The sequence below is a fragment of the Chiroxiphia lanceolata genome, chromosome 1 (genome assembly GCF_009829145.1).
Source record: "Chiroxiphia lanceolata isolate bChiLan1 chromosome 1, bChiLan1.pri, whole genome shotgun sequence".
NCBI classification, from domain to species: domain Eukaryota; kingdom Metazoa; phylum Chordata; class Aves; order Passeriformes; family Pipridae; genus Chiroxiphia; species Chiroxiphia lanceolata.
In genome coordinates this window covers 13,952,689-13,972,038 of record NC_045637.1, presented here as the reverse complement: position 1 = coordinate 13,972,038, position 19,350 = coordinate 13,952,689, and the positions used below count along the sequence as shown (strand labels likewise).

The 19,350-nt window shown below is 39.8% G+C and overlaps 1 protein-coding gene across 1 annotated transcript in view; it reads left to right on the top strand.

Annotated features, from left to right (window-relative positions):
- Positions 1-19,350, top strand: part of COL14A1 (collagen type XIV alpha 1 chain) — a 114,539-nt gene that overhangs the window by 11,857 nt on the left and 83,332 nt on the right. The window contains exon 5 of the mRNA XM_032693881.1: positions 1,719-1,805. Coding sequence (XP_032549772.1) covers positions 1,719-1,805 — 87 coding nt within the window. The remainder of the gene's footprint in view (positions 1-1,718; positions 1,806-19,350) is intronic.

The following is a 19,350-nucleotide window of genomic DNA, read 5'->3' as shown; positions in this document are numbered from 1 at the left end:
TTTTCCTTTGATAATGCGGATGTAAAAACATGCACTAGATAAATTTTTTTGTCAGTGTAAATATTTGAATAAAACTAGTGTCTCCTTGTCTCTTCTTCCTATATGGTTATAATTTGACAGTTCCCAAATCCAGAAATCTCTCACAGGGTGTGACAAATTTTTCCTTTGAGCGTTTTCGTCCTTTTATACTATTTCTCCGGAGCCTTGCCTCTCGATAGCACTAGCATTAGAGGAGGCCATCAAGCATCTCCTCAGCTTGCTCTTAACCTTTTCTCAAAGGAATGCTCTTAGAAGGCTAAGCAACAGCATCCTTTTTGACTGACATTTTTCTGCTTATTTGACCTCTCTTGTTTTAGTCAGGATCCTGTTCAGTTAAGAATTAAACCCAGACTCTGACTAAGACCCGGTATCTGTAACCCAACTAATAACCAAGATCTCCTCAGCAAGCTTGTGGACTTGAATTTGCTTCTTCATCAGTTTTGCAATCACTTACTAAAGGCAGAAGTGATGCACAGGTACCCATGCTGTGTTAGTAAGAAGAGGTGTTGTTCTCACCTCTATACCTGGAATATAAGGACTGGGGGTTCTGCGAAGGGTTATCACACTGAGAAGATCACATTGAGATGTTTGGCTTGCTGTATTCCTGAGACCTTGGTCTTGTGCTTATATTTTAAATTGGAACTTGGAGCACTCCTGGTTGATTCATATACTCCATGTAGTATTAGGTAAATGAATGAAATCCATTTCACTTTGGCTCCACTTATGTACAACAGAGTGCTGATGCTGTCTCTCATATAGTCAAGAGAGAGGTAACCTTCTTTCACATTCTCAGTGTTTTTTTTAATGATGTAGCACAGAGGGACTTTGGTCCTGGCTAAGGCTCAGTGCGTGCTTGGGTGAATGTCAGTCATACTAAAGAGTTTAAATGGAGTAGAATTTTATTTTCTATAAAAGATATTCTCAGATTCATTGTTTTAAGCTCTTCTCTTTTAAGCTGGGGTGTGCATTAGCATTCTAAGGAAATTTTGGAAGGGGTTGTTTTTGTGGTTTTTTTTCCTCATATGTGACTTTAGCAATGATTTTGCCAGAACCCTTCGGACTGTTAGTTTAGTAATAGTGGCTACCAACGTAATAGTAGGAATTGCTAACCAAGCTGGGTTCTGCTTGGCTGTTGTGAGAGATTTGAGACATAGTAAGGGAGGTATCCCACCCACTTGTGGGACAGGAAGTTGTTGAAGTCTCAGCTTTGGAGCAACCTTGCACTCAGGGGAGTATTTGGTACCCTGAACACAGATTTGGGCATGGGATCTAAGCTGATTCTGTGAAGAGGATAGTGTAACAACTGGCTTATGTGCTTTTGTGTTGACTTGGAGTGGAACTCTGCAATGCTGGACTTTCCCCTGCTAGCTTTGCCAATTTTCTGGACTATATTTCCAGTGTGGGAGCTTGTCTGCAGGGGCTTAGGTGCTGATGTCACTATTTGGACTCTCCTGTGTGAGGAGAGTCACTTGTGTGAACTTCAATGATGATAGGATGGGGAACTTTGCGTAAAAATAATAAACCCAAAGGGAGAGAGGGAGAAACCAGAAACAGTCACTTGTTACCTAAGCGTATCTTAAGAAGTTGTGTGCAACTACTTTATGTGGAACAAGAAATTGACATGCTTCTAACTGCATTGTTTCTAGATTCATTGATTATTTTTCCCTCTTGCTTTTCAGTTAAAGATATAGAGAGAAGAAAAGAAACAAATAAACCCAAGGTGAAGGATCCAGAAAAAACAAATGCGAGTAAACCAGCTCCAGAAGGTCAGATCATAACACATATGACTGATGTGATATTCTTAAAATAATCAGCTTCTTTATTTAACTTGGCCATTGTAGAGATTTTCTGTAAGTCAGTACTTTAAATCTGGTTCCCAAGATTAAATTAAAGAAAAGGGAAAAATCACTATTTTCAAGAATATTGGAGAGTTGCTACAACAGAGGTTTGCTTTTAGTTCTGTGTTTTGCGTTACCACTTTATAAAGTAAGTACTAAATATCACCATGAATAGACAAAAATTTATTAAAATCCTGTTATCTGTACTTCCCCCCTGGGTGCACTTTGAGGAGTGGAAGAATTGTGCATATGTGTGTGTACATAATAATGACTTCATATGATCTTGGCTGTAGGACAGTCTTGTGGTATTGATTCCCACCTAAAATGAAATTGATACTATTGTATAATTAGGCATGTAATGACTTGATAACTGTCCTAATGCAGGTTATATATATGAAAGCATTTGAAACATTTTGAGGGAGGGGAAAAAAAAGGGAGTTAATTTTGTCTGGTTGCAAGGAGCCAATCTTCTGGTGAAATGTGATATTGCTTGCCGTGAGAAGTTTGTCTAGTATGGATGAAAATCTAGTTCAAGCTTAATATACAGCTCTGTTTCCTGTTATTCTAAAATTCAAATAGCATCTTCTTTATGAAGTAACCCCAACATTAATTATTCCCTTCAGTGATTATTTATGATGCACAGAACAAGCACAGAGGAGAAGAGCTTGATATGAGCCTAAATAGTCTCTCTGTGAATGAACTGGACAGTTTCAAGGATGCCATTTCCCTTCTTCCCTTTTGGCTCTGTCTTCAGGAATGCAAGTATCAAAGGCCTCACCCAAAGCTCCTTGAAGCCCATGCAAATTTTTCTCACTTCAGTGTTTTTTTATTCTTACCACACATACTTGTGTCATGTTTTATTTATTAGCACTGTGAAAAGTTGTTTCCATATAGCGTTTCTCAAGCCAAAGCACCCTTGAATTCCATTGAGTACATTGGGAAAAATGTTAGCTAGAGTTTGCAACACTTAAAGAGACAAGTTATACCTGCTAGTACATGATAGGGTAGTGGATAGGTGATCTTTCCTACATCATGTCTGGAGGAAAACTGAGTTGGAAGAAACTAAAGAAGGAAAATGTGATTTGCTTTCTTAATGAAGGACAAGTGATAAAAGTTGAAGGAGGGAAAATTGAGCCTGTAATAGGAAAATGTTGATTAAATGCAGACAGAGGAAAGTGTCTGCCAGACTGTGGGAGAGAATTTATGCTTTTTCATGACGTAGGGGCAAAAATACAATTGGCAAGAGGAGATTGGATCTGCAGTCTCTCCCTTTTTAGGATTCTTGTTTACTTGTGAAGTCTTTAGCTCAGTCACTTTTCCTCCTCCATGCACAACTTTTTACTTATCTGAACTTCTGTTGTATCAGGGCAGTTTGTATCAGAGCAAAATACATCTCCATCTAGCACTTGTGAAAAGCTATTGCCTTACTCTTACTGTAGCAGGTTTTACTAGAAGACTGAGGTATACATTTGAAACAATGACAAAATGTATGAACTTCTTGATCAGCAAACCTGACCAGAAAGAAAAAACGTTAATTTTTATGAATTCTTGAATTTGTTTAGCCCTATTCCCAACCCAGCTATATTTTGTTTTAAAGTAATGGACCCTTTTCCTACAGTCTAGTTATTGCATATTTCTTCCCTTTGCGCAGTATAATGATTATTCAAAGTGATGGAGATTCCAACTGAATGACTTCAGTGGGAGTCAGGTGAGATTCCAAGCAAAAACACTGAGCAAAAATAACAGCATCAGCAAAATATGTATAGCTGGGGTAGAAGCGAACTCAGAACTGATACTCAGAGTAATGTTATCAAACCCTTCCTAGTTTAATATATAAAGACTGTTCCACATCATATTGAAATTGGATCAAAGAAATAAGGAAGAGTCTGTGAGAGAAATGGATTAAATAAGTAAGTGCCAAATTTTATGGCAAAACCTTGAATAATAACTTCATCCTAACTTCATCCTCTGCAGATGTTTGACAGGAAATTATTTGAGTATGACCAAATGAATTCAGGCTAGCAGTTAATTGGTTTATAATAATTTAATGTATGGTTAAATTTGATGGATTTAATAGCAACCCTGATACGTTCTGTGGCTGTGTTTATATCCTTTGTCCAGTTGGTAAGACCACGGGAGTTAACAGCACAAAAGTTATTAGAATCATTAAAGCTGGAAAAGACCTGCAAGATCATAAAGTCCAACCTTTGATCTAATACCACCATGCCCACTAAACCGTCTCACAAAGTGCCACGTCCACTTGTTTTTTGAACCCTTCCAAGGATGGTGACTGCACCACTTCCTAGTGAGCCTATTCCAATGCTTAACCTCTCTTTCCTGAAGAAATTTTTCATAATATCCAACCTGAACCTCCCCTAGTGCAATTTGAAGCCATTTCTCCATGTCCTATAACTTGTCATCTGGGAGAAGAAGCCGACCCTACCTCACTGCAAGCTTCTTTCAGGTAGTTGTAGAGAGCAATAAGGTCCCCTCTTAGCCTCCTTTTCTCCAGGCTAAACAACCCCATCTCCCTCAGTCACTCCTCATAGGACTTGTCCTCCAGACCCTTCACCAGCTTCATTGCCCTTCTCTGGACACACTCCAGCACCTCAATGTCCTTTTTGTAGTGAGAAGCCCAGAACTGAACACAGAATTTGAGGTGTGGCCTCACCAGTGGAGTACAAGGGGGATAATCATTGCCCAGGTCCTGCTGGCCACAGTTCCTGGTACAAACCAGGATGCCGTTGGCCTTCTTGGCCACCTGGGCATACTCCTGGATCATGTTCAGCTGCTATCGACCAGCTCCCCTATGTCCTTTTCCTCTGGACAGCTTCCCAACCATGCTTCCCTGCCTGGGGTTGTTGTAGCGCTGCATGGGGTTGTTGTGACCCAAGTCGCGGACTTGGCACTTAGCCTTGTAAAACCTCTTACCATTGGCCTTGGCCCATCAATCCAACCTGTCCAAATCCCTCTGCAGAGCCCTACTACCCTCCAACAGATCAACACTCCCAACCAATGTGGTATTGTGTGTGAACTTTTTTATCTTTTATGATAGTGGCCAGGTTGAGTTAAGTAGAATCTTACCTGTAAACAAGAGCAATCTTTGACCATAAAAAGAATTGAAAACAGCTGTTGTCCAGATTGGTATTGTCAGTGGTTGTGGCTTTTGCTCTTGCCTTGAGTGAAAGAGTAGCAAAATCCTATTTCTTCATTTATTAGCGTCAAATTTTGATGTAAGGAAGTATCTTCTGTGAACATCTGCTCCACTTGTTACAGAAGGATGCTTATATAAGAAGAAACTAGAGTGTCTTTGCAAGCCTTAGAAAGACAAATATCATTCTCCTACATATGGAGAATTATGTGACAGAATTTTCCAGCATGAATATTAGGGCAGATTTGGCATTGAGTAGGCCAGAAAATCTGGAATCATTGTTTTGGGACGAAACTAATGAGGCACAGCAATATACTTGTCAGTATATATATGTGTGTATTTCATACTTGTGTGTGAAAAAGCATGTGAACTCTATCAATAATACAAGCTCCAGCTTGTGGATTGTGATAACTCATGTATCCTGCTGATTTTCCTGAAAGGCAGAAGAGGCACATAATCATATAAACTTGTTGTTTATGAATACTTAGCTAATATTCTTTCATCAGGGTCACACAATAAAGCCCAGAAATTTCTCTTTCAAATGGAAAAAGATTTCACCATAACCCTTCTGTTCCTCAAAGCCAGCTCTTTGCTAAGAAATGTAAGATGGTTATCTGTATTAATGATTCTAGATGGTACCAAAGCATCTCACTTTTATTTTCATCTTTGCTTTGGAGGACTGATTATGCAGTTTTCACCTGAGGCTCTGCTGTGCTGGCAGGTGTGTATGGCTTCTCCTGAACTCCCAAATTTACCTTCTTGTTTAGTCCTTGAAGACAGAAGATTGTATTAGAGTTTTGTCTGTCTTTATGGAATGCTGTTGGTGGCTTTTATGGCTTGCTAGTAATTTTTCCAGCAGATTCAGTAACCTAGATTAAAATTTTCACCTATTCTGTCCTACCCATTCAAGTGGTTTGAAAAGATGTGCTCCTTTCCTGCTCCAAGTACTATACTCTTATCGTGAGCAAACCTCCAGTGTATATCCAGTGATGTCATGGTGCCAAATTAATTCAGGCTTAATGTGTAACATTCATCCATCAAATGCTTACTTTGTATTTAATTTCCAGAAATTTTCTGTAGTTCTTCTGCACAACCACTTTTAAGTCTTAAGTCTCCTTTCTATATTTTTCAGAACCTGTCATTTTTCAGCTTAGTGATTTATCACTGCTAGGTACACTCATATTAATAATGTCAGAAGCCTTCTCTCTTTCTCTCTGTTGAGAAGAAGCTCACAGATGCAGCTTCTTTCAGCACGCACTGATATTTGAGTACTTGTACCCTGGCACTTCGCCAACTCCCTCATGTACAAAGCTCCTTTCTGTACAATGACAGGGGTTAATACATTCTGTGCCTTCTTGGATGTTTTACAGTTTCTCAGAGAGCTTCTTTGACTGATTCTCTAATCAAATCCCTTTGGGGAGGGGAGAATCACAGTGTTCTGACTATATCCTTTGGCAAATATGCGACTATATCTTTTTCTGCAGGGTATTTATGTATCTGAACTGGATGTAGCTACCCATTTCAATAAAAACAACAAAACACCGAGGGTCAGTTTTGTCTTCTTACTTGTTGATTTGATTTTTGGGGGTTTTTAGTTGAGAGGTATGGTGGCTTATCCTAGGCTAGCAGCCAAAAATCCCACCTAGCTGCTTGCTCACTCCTCTCCCCAGCAGGATTGGAGAGAAGAGAGGAAGAACAGGAATGAAAACGTTTGTGGATTGAGATAAAGACAGGGAGACTGCTTAGCAATTACCATGGTAGGCAAACAGAGGCAAGTGGGGGAAGATTTACTTAGTTTATTGCCAGTTAAAAAAATTGCTAATGAGGGTAATGGGAAACAAAAAAAGACAAAGACTAAAACAACAGCTTTCCTCCCCATTTTCCCAGGCTCCCTTGACCTCCTCCCAGACTCCTCTCCTCCTCCCTTGTTATCACTGCAAGTTATACTCAGTTCAAGTCCCTTCAGAGGGAAAGCAAGTGGTACAAAAGGGGTGTTTTGGGGTTATGATCGGGACGTAGCTGTTTCTCTCTGCCATTCCTTTTGTCTCAGACCTTTCTTCTCCAATGTATGTCATCCACAGGCTGCAGGGAATATGTGCTTTGCCATGGAGCACTCCTTTGTCTGACCTTGGGGTTCCATCTTTTGTTTCTCACTCCTTTTCCCCTCTTCCTCCTCTCTTTGCCTGAAATTTTCTGTCCTTTCTTAAATATGTTTTTCCAGAGGTACCACTGGCTGTCCATGGACATGTGGCCGCTTCTCAGAAAAAGCCACCTCTGCAACCTCCCTCCTGCCAAACCTGGCCACAAACACCCAATACCAGAGATACTCTATTAGTGCTTTATTAGAGTAAAGCTTTTACCTTGTCTTTAACCTATCCTGTTTGGAAATTCCCATATGCAAATATCCAGAGCACGCATGGGCCAGATTTCTCTTCTGAATCAGGTGTTGTCAGGATAAACCTTTTACAGGCTATAGACTATTAAAACAATGAGAAATAAACTCCCATAAAAGATTGTGATTTATTTATCACAATGTTACAGCTACTTTCTCATGGTAAAGCACATGTAATGTAGTCATACAGTAAATATGACTTGCTAGGGAGGTCAGGGGTCTTCACAGCAGAGAACATGGTGGTTCGTTCAATCTTCCCTACTGAAAATTGTGTTTCATCCCTGGAGCAAGTCCGTTAGAGGTAGGTGTGTTTTTTTTTCAATGATTTCTATAAAAATCTAATGATTTGTGGCTGAGTTAAAAAACCTGGGAGAACTGTAGCTTTTTAAATCCCTTAGATGTGTGTCTCTGATGGAGTCACCTTTACCATGTACCAGGAGCCAAACTGGCAGAACATTACCCGAGCTTTCTGGGCCAGTGCAGAGCCAACTGAGAGATCTGAGAAAACAGGTATTGCCTCTCAGTTCCCTGCCCAAAAGGCATATTAGAGAAAGGTCTAGGAGAAATCAATTGACAGTAAAAGCTAGATCTGAGTTTCTAATTGTGGAAGACTGAGACAAGCAGGTAGACATTTAGGGAAGAGAATTTTTAGCTAATATGTGGGACCATGAAAATAGAAAGGATAACTTGGCAGTGGAAAAAATTAGGCAATGGGTGAGTGAAAAACAGCGTGGAAATCATAGTGGGTCTTAGAGATAGAAGAGCAGAGGCTCTATATAATGAGTTGTGTAATGCCATACCTTGGCTGCCACAAAGTATAACAGCAAGGTGCAGATGCCAGGTTACATAATCCGTATGTAGGTAATATAATCTGAACTAACGTTAAAAACAGTGAATAGTTGACTTCATGTGTCTTGATCGATATTTCTACATTTGTATATTAATTTAAATGTAATATTTTTTTTTTGACAAAAAGGCAAAAATTACCTGTAAGGATAAATGTAGCAAGTCAATATCTACTCAATCCCAGCAGAGGCAAGAAGCTAGAATCCTTTATTGGATTTACAACTTCATATTTAAAGGATTTAGGATTTACATATTTAACAGGGGGGTTACATATTCATTGCGGGATTTGCATATTCATTCTATTACAATTGGGGGTTTCACAGAGATGAAGTAATAGGGGAAAACTCAGCTTGACAAATCTTGGGGTCTTAGGAATTACCTCATGGGGAAAACCCCATTTTATCTTAGGGGATTTTACAGGGGGGGAACAGGTATTCAGGTCTACAGGATGCAAGGATTCAGGGAACACAAAGGGAGAGAGAAGATATAATAGGTCTTCTGCACAGGTCTGATGAGATCAGGGTGTGGACTCTCTGGCTTGGGCAGGGCATGTGATAATGTCATGCAAGGAGTCTCTTCCATTCTGCTGGAGAAGGCAGAAAGAATCCACAGTGATGAGGTCATTGAAAAGCGTTTTTCTCCAGCTTCTATGACTCAAGGTTTTCTGTTCAAACCTAGCAGTTTCTTTCCTGGTGTCTGAATTTTCAGACTCCAACAGATAAACAAATGTTTCCTTTGAAAGAATTGAATATTATTAGGGACCTTTAGTGAATTTAATGCTACTAGTGGTACATTATCATTATTATTATTGTGAGTACAGATATACCTATATATATATACACACACACATAAGTTATAAATATTATGAAGAATGGCTGTTCCTTCAGTCAGAGTTCCCTCTGACATATGCTGGTTCCACTCTCCTCTTTGTTTTCTTCACTACTCAGTGCTGCACAGAGAGGAGACTTTGGTTATATTGTACTAAATGTCAAGTTTTTAGCACTTTCAGCATTTAGTATCATAAAGTGTCCAGGAATGACACCTGAAACCATCAATCATGTGATACTTACCTTCTAAGTAGGAATAGGTAACCAGCAGTTTCTTTCAGGTGAGTGTGATCTGTCAGTGCTCTGAATCTTGCAGAGACAATGTCCCTTTGGTGCTGGATCTTTTGTAGTTTTTCCTTGATCATAATTTTTAACTTCCTAATCTCTACCTAGAACATAGGTGGAGTCCTCAGCTCGCTGCAAAAACTGTGTAGACATATCTGCAGTTATTTTGTCTTGCAGTGGAATAGCTTTTAATTTTTTTTTTGTCTTCCTAATGTATTGTACATTTTTAGTGATGATATTATTTAGATTATTTGTGCAATCTTTCAATGTATATGTTTTTGAATGATTTTTTTTTAATAACATATTTTTCTTCCAGTACTATGTACCTATCAGGTAATGCAAAAGGCATATAATTTCTCAAAATGCCATGGTATACGTGGTTTCTGAGGTTTCTATTATAATAACTCTTGCAGTGAAGGTTGAATCAGTCTTTGGATAGTGATAGAAATGAGAGGTGCAGTAAGCTTAAAAAATCCAATGATTTGCTTTCTTCTTCTAACACTCCTATCGCCTTTGATGCAAATAAACTTTGACATTCACTTTGTAGCTGTTGAATGGCAGTACTTAAGCAGAGTAGAAGAAATCCAGGGAGAGTTATATTAAGATACTATTCAGGAGAAGACATTAATTATCTAATTTATTAACTTGTCTGTTTAGTTAATGTCAGATGCTTCAGTGTTACTAGACAGTGTGAAATGAGTGCTATGAGGTATCTGACTAAGCTACAGGAATGAATACCTTCTGAACTTCTGCTCCATTGGCAGTGTTTCATAGTTTAACTCACTTCATCCTGGCTAATGTAACTGCAAATGTTGTTTTTAGTCATGGCATTTTTCTATATTTTTTTTTTATTACTTGCTGAACTCCCTGGCTATGGAACTCGTTAACTGTGTCTTTACACAACCTATAATCTGACTTATTAGCAGTGTTTTCTTGAGCTTTCTGGAGGACACTTTAGCTCTTGATTATGAGCTGCAGAAAAAAGAAATCGTAACTATGCTGTGTGGGCATTTTCCCCCAGTGCCATTCTGTTCTTCCTAAACAGTCCTTGTCTTCTCAGCCCTTGCAGATTTATCTGATTCTACAATCAGAGGATAAAATAAAAGTTTATTGGGAGGTACTTGGCTCTTCTACTTTGAGTACTATTTATTTTTTGTCTTGGATTGGGGGCCACTGAACCCTTTAGCCCAGTAGAAGTGTGCAGGGTTGCCCCAGCCCCAACCAGTAGCAAGACTAAGCATGTAGTCCCACTAGGTCTGGGGTGATCAAGCACAGGGCTTGGCCAAGCAAGTACTATTAGCCAGCCACTGGCTTGATCCCTTTATCTTCCTATTTTCCCATGCATGTTCTTCCCCAAACTACCTTGGTCCCTCTCTTTCAGTGCTTTTGGTTCCTCCCCTAAACATCTCATACTAGATCTTGTACGACTCCCAGATGCTTGTTCCTGTATCCCGTGTCTCATTACCCCCTAAGCAGTAATCCCCAACAGTCAACAGACCATGTTGTGAATTAAGTTCAAGTTATCAAAATGTGAGTACAAATTATAAAAATGAGTTGCAGATCTTGGAAGACACCAGCCTCATGAGACCATGTAATTACCATTTAGTTTTGGGTGTATGCTGGACTCTCACAAGAGGGAAACACAAACTTTCTGCTTGCCTTTTGTTTTTTTCTGTTCCAGTGCAGTGCTATATTGTATCAAGGGGTTGCTTGAGCTGGATGCAACCACGTTTAATTCCAAACAGAGAGCAGTGCAGCTCTCTTGTTCAGTACAGCACTCTCCCTGGTGAATGTGCTAGCCTGCTCAGAACTAGCTAGCTCAAGGTGTTCTACCTTATTCTCCATTACAAAGTGTAGACATAACCCTCATCATTAGTCTCTAGCATCACTTTCTTGATGCCGCAGAATAGGAACAAACGCATTTCCTACTTGGGGATTTGTTAAGTTCTTTAAACATTGCGGAGTCTTTTTATATGATAGGTTTCATTTTTGGACATTTGTAGATTAAAGTCTGCATCACAAATTATAGTGAAGTTTCGAATTATTGATTGCATTTGTCTCAATGGTAGGCTGCTGTCTACATTTCCCTAAAAGATGTATATACATGGTACTGAGGCTTGAATATTTCATCTTTGCAGTGTCTGTAGGGGGTTTGTGGATGCATTACCTTGTCACGTATGAAATGGGATGCACATTTGCTATCATTAATTGCCTCACAGCTGAGGACGTGCTCTGTGGAGGCTGTTCAGGACTTTTTTTCTTTTCAGTTTACTTTTTAGTTCTGTGCTTACCATCTTGACAAATATTTTTCTAGTCTTTACCAAAAACTGCCTTTCAGCACTGTGCGACATGCAGTGACATGTGGTCCTTTGACCTGAGTGTGAGTAGCTTGAGTGTGTGGTGTATATCTGCTTGTTCTAGCATTTACTAATCAATTAAAAGCAATATGAACATAGAAATGAATCTATCCTCTATGCTTCTTTAGAGGGGGTGGCCTCAGATCCCCACACCTCCTTTGGGAAGACTGGGGAATGCTTGGACAATGTTGCAGCGTTCTTAGAACATTTTGGATCACCACAAGGCTTCGGCAAGCATTTATAATTATGCTCCCCTCACCATGCTCCTCTGACCACTCTGAAACTGCCTAGCCCAGAAATAATTTTCTAGATCTAATTTTGGTTTCAGACGCTTTGGCTTTGGACTCAGCCCAAGCAGAGGATTCATGATGTCTCCTATCTCAGCTTTCACTAGTGAAAGCTGCACCTAACCACCTGATCTTAGCCAATAGGACTGTTACTGAAATGCCTGAAGATCGTGGTTTCAGTGGTTTCACTGCTAGTCAGATCACCATCCTGATGTGTGCTAGAAGGTCTCTGCACTGGACTCCATGTAGAACCTGCCCAGCAATCCTGTCAGCAGGCCCCCATCCATGTTAGAGCATGGGGTTTTTTTGAGAGTGATTATTTTTTTAACTTGTGCCAAGTGTTATGATGGCTTTCCATTCTTCTGTGTGACTCCTCATGGACATCATCTTCTCTTTCAACTTCAGGTGATGCAAATATCTGTTAAAAACAGGAGGTGAAGTAGGTGTCAGAATGTACCCTTGCTTCTTTTGATATATGAATTTAGGGTACTGTGTACAAGCCATGCTGGTTTCTGTACTTCTCAAAAGGTAGAATTTGATGAGAGGCATCCATTAATTTTCCAGACTAATTTATAAACCTGTGAGCTGCCATGCAGAGCTTTGTGTATTAGAAATTCCTTGTTAGTCACTGGAGGATTAAGGAAGGATTCTGTTGCAAGGAAACTCTTGGGTAAACTCCCCTTTACTGTCCAGAAAATTTAGCTCATTGTGCTGTGAACGATCAATGCTTATTCCATGAATTCATCATAAGAATTTCTCTGGAGGAAAGAACTTTTTTGTCCTTTGACTTGTGACTTGGATTTCATTCTGCAATGGCAATACTTCTGTGGACCTGGCCAGGGTAATTTGGAAGACTCCTTCATACCTCCCACGACTGAAAAACCTGATGGGAAGTATCAGCACTGACACAGACAGAATTCTTATGTGCTTTCCCCTTGCTGTCATTTGTTAGTTGCTTTGGAGAAAACCAAGCAAGCTACATTAGAGATTGTGGCGTTTACATCTACCATCTGGCCAAACTAAATAGCCATTAGTTTATTTGCAAGTGTGTTGAAATAATCCGAATAAGATAATAATATACTTTTGAGAGAAAGCAAGCTTGAAAATGAAGATCTGAAAGTTGCTATGAAATTTGGAATTGGGAAAGGGTTCACTTTGAGTTGTGCACTTTGATCCTGACAGAAGAAAGCCGTGATTGAAGTGATGTCAGGGAAGCGAGAAGAACAGAGAGAGAGATTTGGAGCAAGGAGCTGATTTCAACATAAGAAGGGTCTCATATGTATTTTTTAACTGCCTTGTCTATTCTGGATATGTGTAAAATTGTGTTAAATTGTATTTACCTTAGCCTAGTTTCAGAGTGAGTATTAATTTGGAGGTTGTTATATATATGCCAGATTGCAAACCCTTGCTTTTTTCCAAAAATAGAAAGCTTGGCATTAGAAATGATGGCCAATTTCCATTGTTAACCAGGAATTCTTGCTTATCTCCTGGCTCTTCCTTTCTGAAGGAGGAGCTGCTTTTCTTCTATCTGTCGGTATGTTAACGTCATATGAATGGTTGTGGTTGTGTGTTGCCTCTCATAAGTGTTCCAGGCTAGGCAGAAGCTGGAGATTGGACAGACTGCCTTTCTCTTATACACCGTGTCCCTCCCTGTCCCTTTTTAGGAACTCTCCTTGAATGCATCTGCTTCACTGAAGAGTAGACACAGTGTTGACATAGATATCTAGAGAATCTGTAGTTCAGAAAAAGAAAGCAACTTTACAGCTTTCTTTCTTCTCTCCAAGCAGAAAAAGAGATAGCCTATGTGGGACCTAAATGCAAATTTCATTTTTGTCATAAAGTGATCTACCTCCTGATACCAGAACTACTCAGGTTCACAACTGCTCAGTTAAAAGGTGCTTATCCTCAGGTTCATAACCCTTTCTCCTTATATCTCTGCATAGTAAATCCATATAATGCATGGTAAATCTGAACCATTAGTAAATGAAAACCTGTCTGGGCTCTTTTTTTCTTTGGTAGCTTTTCCTAAGGCACTGACCTTTTTTTGTGTTATCTATTCTTAGTTGAAGTGGGAGACTGCTATTCACATCCTTGAATGATAGATTAATAGAAACTTGGGTGAATGAATGGTCTTTCATTATCTGCAGACTGCTTTTCATTTCTTCAAGTCATTAGCTCTTGAGCATCTATCCAATCCGCAGTGTGCTGGCATGGCTGGATTCTGCTGGCAGCAAGAGATGTTCCCTTAAGTCAGATTCAGGGTCCGTGTTGACATGTTTCATTATTGAAACACTTTCATTATTACCCTGCTGAGACATTCCTTAACAGTTCTTCATCATGTGGCAGCATGAATTCTCATAGTTGGAAGTCTGTAGGCTTGCTCAGGACTATGTATATTCTAGGCAAACATCTCAGTAAATCACGAGTGATGCTCCTCTTTGACATAAGACAGTACCTCATGTTTGAAATCGAAGCTATATAGTAACAAATTGAACCTCCTGCCACTTTTTAAAACTTGTATGGCAACCTTGAAGGAAGAACAAAAAAAAACTTTGAGAAGGTGGTAGCAGACAGATATTTTAATAAACAGAATCACAGAATATGCTGAATTGGAAAGGTTCCACAAGGATCATGGAGTCCAACTCCTGGCTCTGCACAGGACCATCCCCAAGAGTCACACCATGTGCTTGAGAGTATCATCCAGGCACTTCTTGAACTCTGTCAGGCTTGGTACTGTGACCACTGATTCTGGGCTGTCTCATAGTCAGCACCCTTTGCCTGGTGCCCTGTGTTCTGGGTAAGCCTTGGTGTTACAGCTGAGTTATGTCCCTTGGTTAGAAGGTGCTAGGTAGTAGCCTGTAACAGAACTTACCTGGCTGAGGGGACCAAGTTTTCTGCCTCAAAAATGTTCTCACCTGGCTAGTTAGCTGTACTAATTGTATGAGTCTGTCTGTATGTAGGAAGTACTGTTTCCTTATCTGACTGCTGGGTTTGGAGTGTGTGTCTTTGGCTCGTTATTCCCCAGTAAGCACAGCCTTGGTATTCATGTACTCTACTCTCCTGGAATGCCCAAAGGAGCCTCTGTGGAGTCCAGCACTAGCTTGATGCCTGAGCATATTTAGTTTCCTTGTATGCAGGAAAGTTAGCAGAATTAGGGCTATGTAGTGGTGCAGACAGTTGTTTCAGAAGTAAATGCTAGTCTCAACAGGGTCTTTGCTTGTGTTTGATTTGTTTATGTAGCTAAAAATGTGGGGTAAATTTTCTGGTCTTTTGCACTGATCTTTCCAGTATGATAAAGGAAGGGAAAACAGTAAATTGTGATCACAGGGATGTAGCTCCTGTGGCTTGTGAAATACCACTCATATCTCATCTCTTCTCTGCATACCTTCAAAATCTTTCAAACTCAACTTTCAAATATAGCTCAATATGTAGGCAGGGAGGTGGTGTCAAACTGTGGCAGATCAGCAAGGGGAAGTACAGAGTCCTGCCCCTGGGGAGGAGTAACCCCAGGCACCAGGACATGCTGGTGACTGACTGTCTGGAGTGTAACTTTGCAGAAAAGGCTGTAGGAGTCTTGGTGGACATCCAGTTGACCATGAGCCAGCAATGGGCCCTTGTAGTAAAAAAGACAAACAGCCTCCTGGGCTATGTTAGGAAGAAAGTTGTCAGCAGATTGAGGGAGATGATTTTTCCCCTTGGCTCAGCCCTGGTGAAGCCACATGTGGAGTTCTGTGTCTAGTGCTGGTCTGGCTCCCCAGTAGAAGAAAGACATGGACTTACTGGGATGAGACCATTGAAGGGCCATGATGATGATTAAGGGCTTGGAGCATCTTTCATAAGAGGAGAGAGCCTGAGATAGCTGGAGTATTCAGCTTGTAGGACAGCAGGTAAAAGATACCTTTCCAGTGTGTAAAAAATAAACACTGGAATAAATAAAGAAGGCGAAAATTCTTCTTGATGAAGTCCAGTCAAAGGACAAGAGGCAGTGGACACAAACTAAAATAACCTTAAATTCTATTTAATCAAAGAAAGCACTTCTTTTACTATGAGGATGGTAAAACACTGGAGCAGGTTACTCAGGTTGAGGAGTCTTTATCCTTGGAGACTGAACATAGCCCGAAGCAATTTGCCATTGTGGTCTCTGCTTTGATCAGGGCAGTTTGACTGGACTGAAGAGGTCCCTTCCCACCTGTGATTCTGGGAGCTAAAGATTTCTTAGAGTAAGGTGGTCACTTAGACATCTCTGCTAATTAGAGAATGGAAGAATTGCTACATTCAAGATGGCATGAATGGCATCCTGGGGTTTTGTGGATTGACATGTGACATCCCAAATTAGTGATGCTTCTAAAGATCACCACGCATTTACACAAGCATATACACTGGTTACATTATGAAAATATTATTTCAAGAACTGCTTGAAGGTAATATAAGGGCCTTGAATTTGGAAGTCTTCTGCACTGTAACTGTATTGCACCATCCTTTTTGTTTCTAGACACACTGACCAGAACGTCCTACGTACCTAGAGCTGTAATAATGAGCTGTGATTTAATAGTGCTGTAGCAGTTTGCTTCAACTAGTTTTTAATTAGTTCTTTGTTACTGACTCATGTAGGTATACACCTTGTTCTTTCAGCAGGCTCTTTTCCATTACTTTACCTGTTGTGTTAAAAGCTCATCCACAGACCAACTCTTTATCCTGGTTAGAGGGATTTATATGTACACTTTAATTAATGTTGAGGATATCTGAGTACCAGTTTTGTCTGAAGTGCCCTGATTAACTGTCTTCTAGATAGCCAGAGAAAACTGTATCAGGGATTTCATACTTCACTAAAGCAAAGGGAAAAATAAGCCTTTTAAATCCTGGCATATTTGTTACATAGTAATGGTGAATAAGTATGGCCATATTAAAAAAAAATTATAGTTTTCCATCTTGAAAAGTAATGTAGACTTTAAGACAGCTGTTTCCTTTAAAACATTCATGCACTCAGATGCAGAAGTGAGAGGAAAGAGAAGTAGAGAATGATCACTGTAATCTGCAGAAGAGTTTAATAGGTTTCGTTTACTTTCCAGGAGGGTCACAGATCATCTTCAGTCTAAGTCATGGATAAATGGACACGGCATCTTGCCATGTTGAACTTCACTTTCAGGAAAGACAAGCAGTGTGCTTTGTTTGGTGTTGACACATTGCCCTTTGGAAGAGAAATTAAAACAACTGTTTTAAACTCTCAGTTTAAGTGCAGAGGGATTTTAAAATGTATTTTTCTATCCACGTGCACAGACCAAGAGTGTTTAGTGTTGCTATTCGGTAAGCTGCAGCAGACATCAGGTGCTTCAGTGCTATCAATCAACAGTGGTCTGCAAGAAAAGATCAGCATTCTTTCATAGTTACCTTTTATATTTATTTTGTCTCTCAAGTAAATTAAAAAGTTCAGATTTAGGAAGAAAGTTCTAAAAGTTCTTCTAAACTGTGATTACTTCTGAAGTACAACTGTCATTGAGTGTGTATATAAATGTGCATAGATAATGGCTGTATGCTTCCTTCTCTCACACTTGAGAATCATCACCATAATATGTAGGTAATTAATGTGTTATCAGCTACTGCTTTAATTGGTTTTGTGGCTTTAAATTCAGAAGGTATGCTTTAAATAGTATTTACTTACTACTGTGTACTTTTTGAAAGAAGTAAAATTACTGAACTCTACAGCTTTCACAGTCCAATGTGACATGATTGGACGCAACAAATTCAGTAAGTCTTAATATTCCAACTCCCCCAAATAACAAATATGTAGGCATACCAGTTGGCCTCTCTTGGTTTCCTGGAACAGAATAAGTTCCATGGGAAAGGGCTGGCTGCTTAATTTATTTTTTTTTTCCTAGAGAGCGTGGACAAACTTCTAACCTTGTTGGGCTACTCTTTCAGCCTAATGATGTTCCAGCATTTGAGTCCTTCAAATTGAAGCAGCACAGTGCAGTAATATCAATGTCAGGAGCGTGGACTAGTGAGTTGCTGAATTTTGGAGCTGAACACTGCCTCATGTCCCTGTATTTTTTTAACCCTTTTTTTAAAAAAGAAGTGACATTTTGCTGACGTAGATTTACATTGCCCTTGTCCTCAGTGGTGCTTCTGCTCAGCTGTGGTGCTGTCAATCACTGTGGAGGACTGGCTGTTCTCTGTTATTTATGCTTTATTCACAAGGTATTTTTCACTTGCTTCTGTCAACAAGCTTCTTGTGTTTTGTGCTTTGTTATGCCATGAATGAGTCTTCTATTCATACTGTATTATTACTGACCTCTACTTGAACTTTCTTCCTCTCTTCTACATATATTATTTGACTTTTCCACTGTGACAGGGAGTAAGAAAGGAAACGACATATTGCAGACTCAGAAAGAATTACAGTCTTAACTTCTTCTAGCAGAAGTGTGTGTTTTGGCTCTTGAAAATGAGAACAGAGTTTCATAGCAAGGGGAGGCAAAATATCAAATGTGTTTCTGCAAAACATATCATGACTGAATGCAAATTGCACTGGTTTGTCTAAGGCACTGAGTCCTCCCATGTAGCAGTGCCTATATTTGCTGCTTCTCCTTTTAACTTTCAAGGAACTTTGAAAGAGTAGTTGTATTAACTCCAAGGGTCAAAGAGCCGCTACTCTAGTTTAAAAATCATAGTTTTGTATTTCTGTCTAAGTAAGGCTTGCAGGTTTTTTTTGTCAAACTTTTGTTTTTCGCCATTGCTCACTTGCTCACAGAATGCACGTGTGAAGGAACAGCCATGGGTAGAAAATGCACCAACGGAGAGGTGGTCGGTGTTTCCAGAAGCCTGCAGACCCTGCTGTGCTCTTTGCAGCCCCTGCCCTGCCAGAGCCCCTCCCAGGCCTCACTGCACTCCATTCTCTTTAATAGGATGTCTCAAGGGTCATGTTTTGCAGGCTCCAATAACACTCCTTCTATCCGAGGAAATTCTAACTGGATCTTTTTTTTCAGTATTGCCATCATTGGCTTCACTCTCAGCCAAATTTTGACATGGTCTTGATAGTGCTGTAGCACCTGCATATTGGAAGTGCAAGCAAAAGCATCACCTTTAGCATCGGGGGCTTGAGGAATCAAAAGTAGGAAACTTAACTTGGTAGATGCAAAGCTCCTTCAATGCTGGCTATTCTTCGTAAGGTTTCCCTGAAAAAAAGCAACAAAAATTCTCGATGATTATATGATTTTTGGCAACACTGAAGCAGATTTTATGCAAATACCTTGCCATAAAACATTGCTGGTAGCCTTTAGTTGTATGCTGGTGCCTTTGAAGATGAAATTTTGAGCCTATTCCTTCATCTGTGA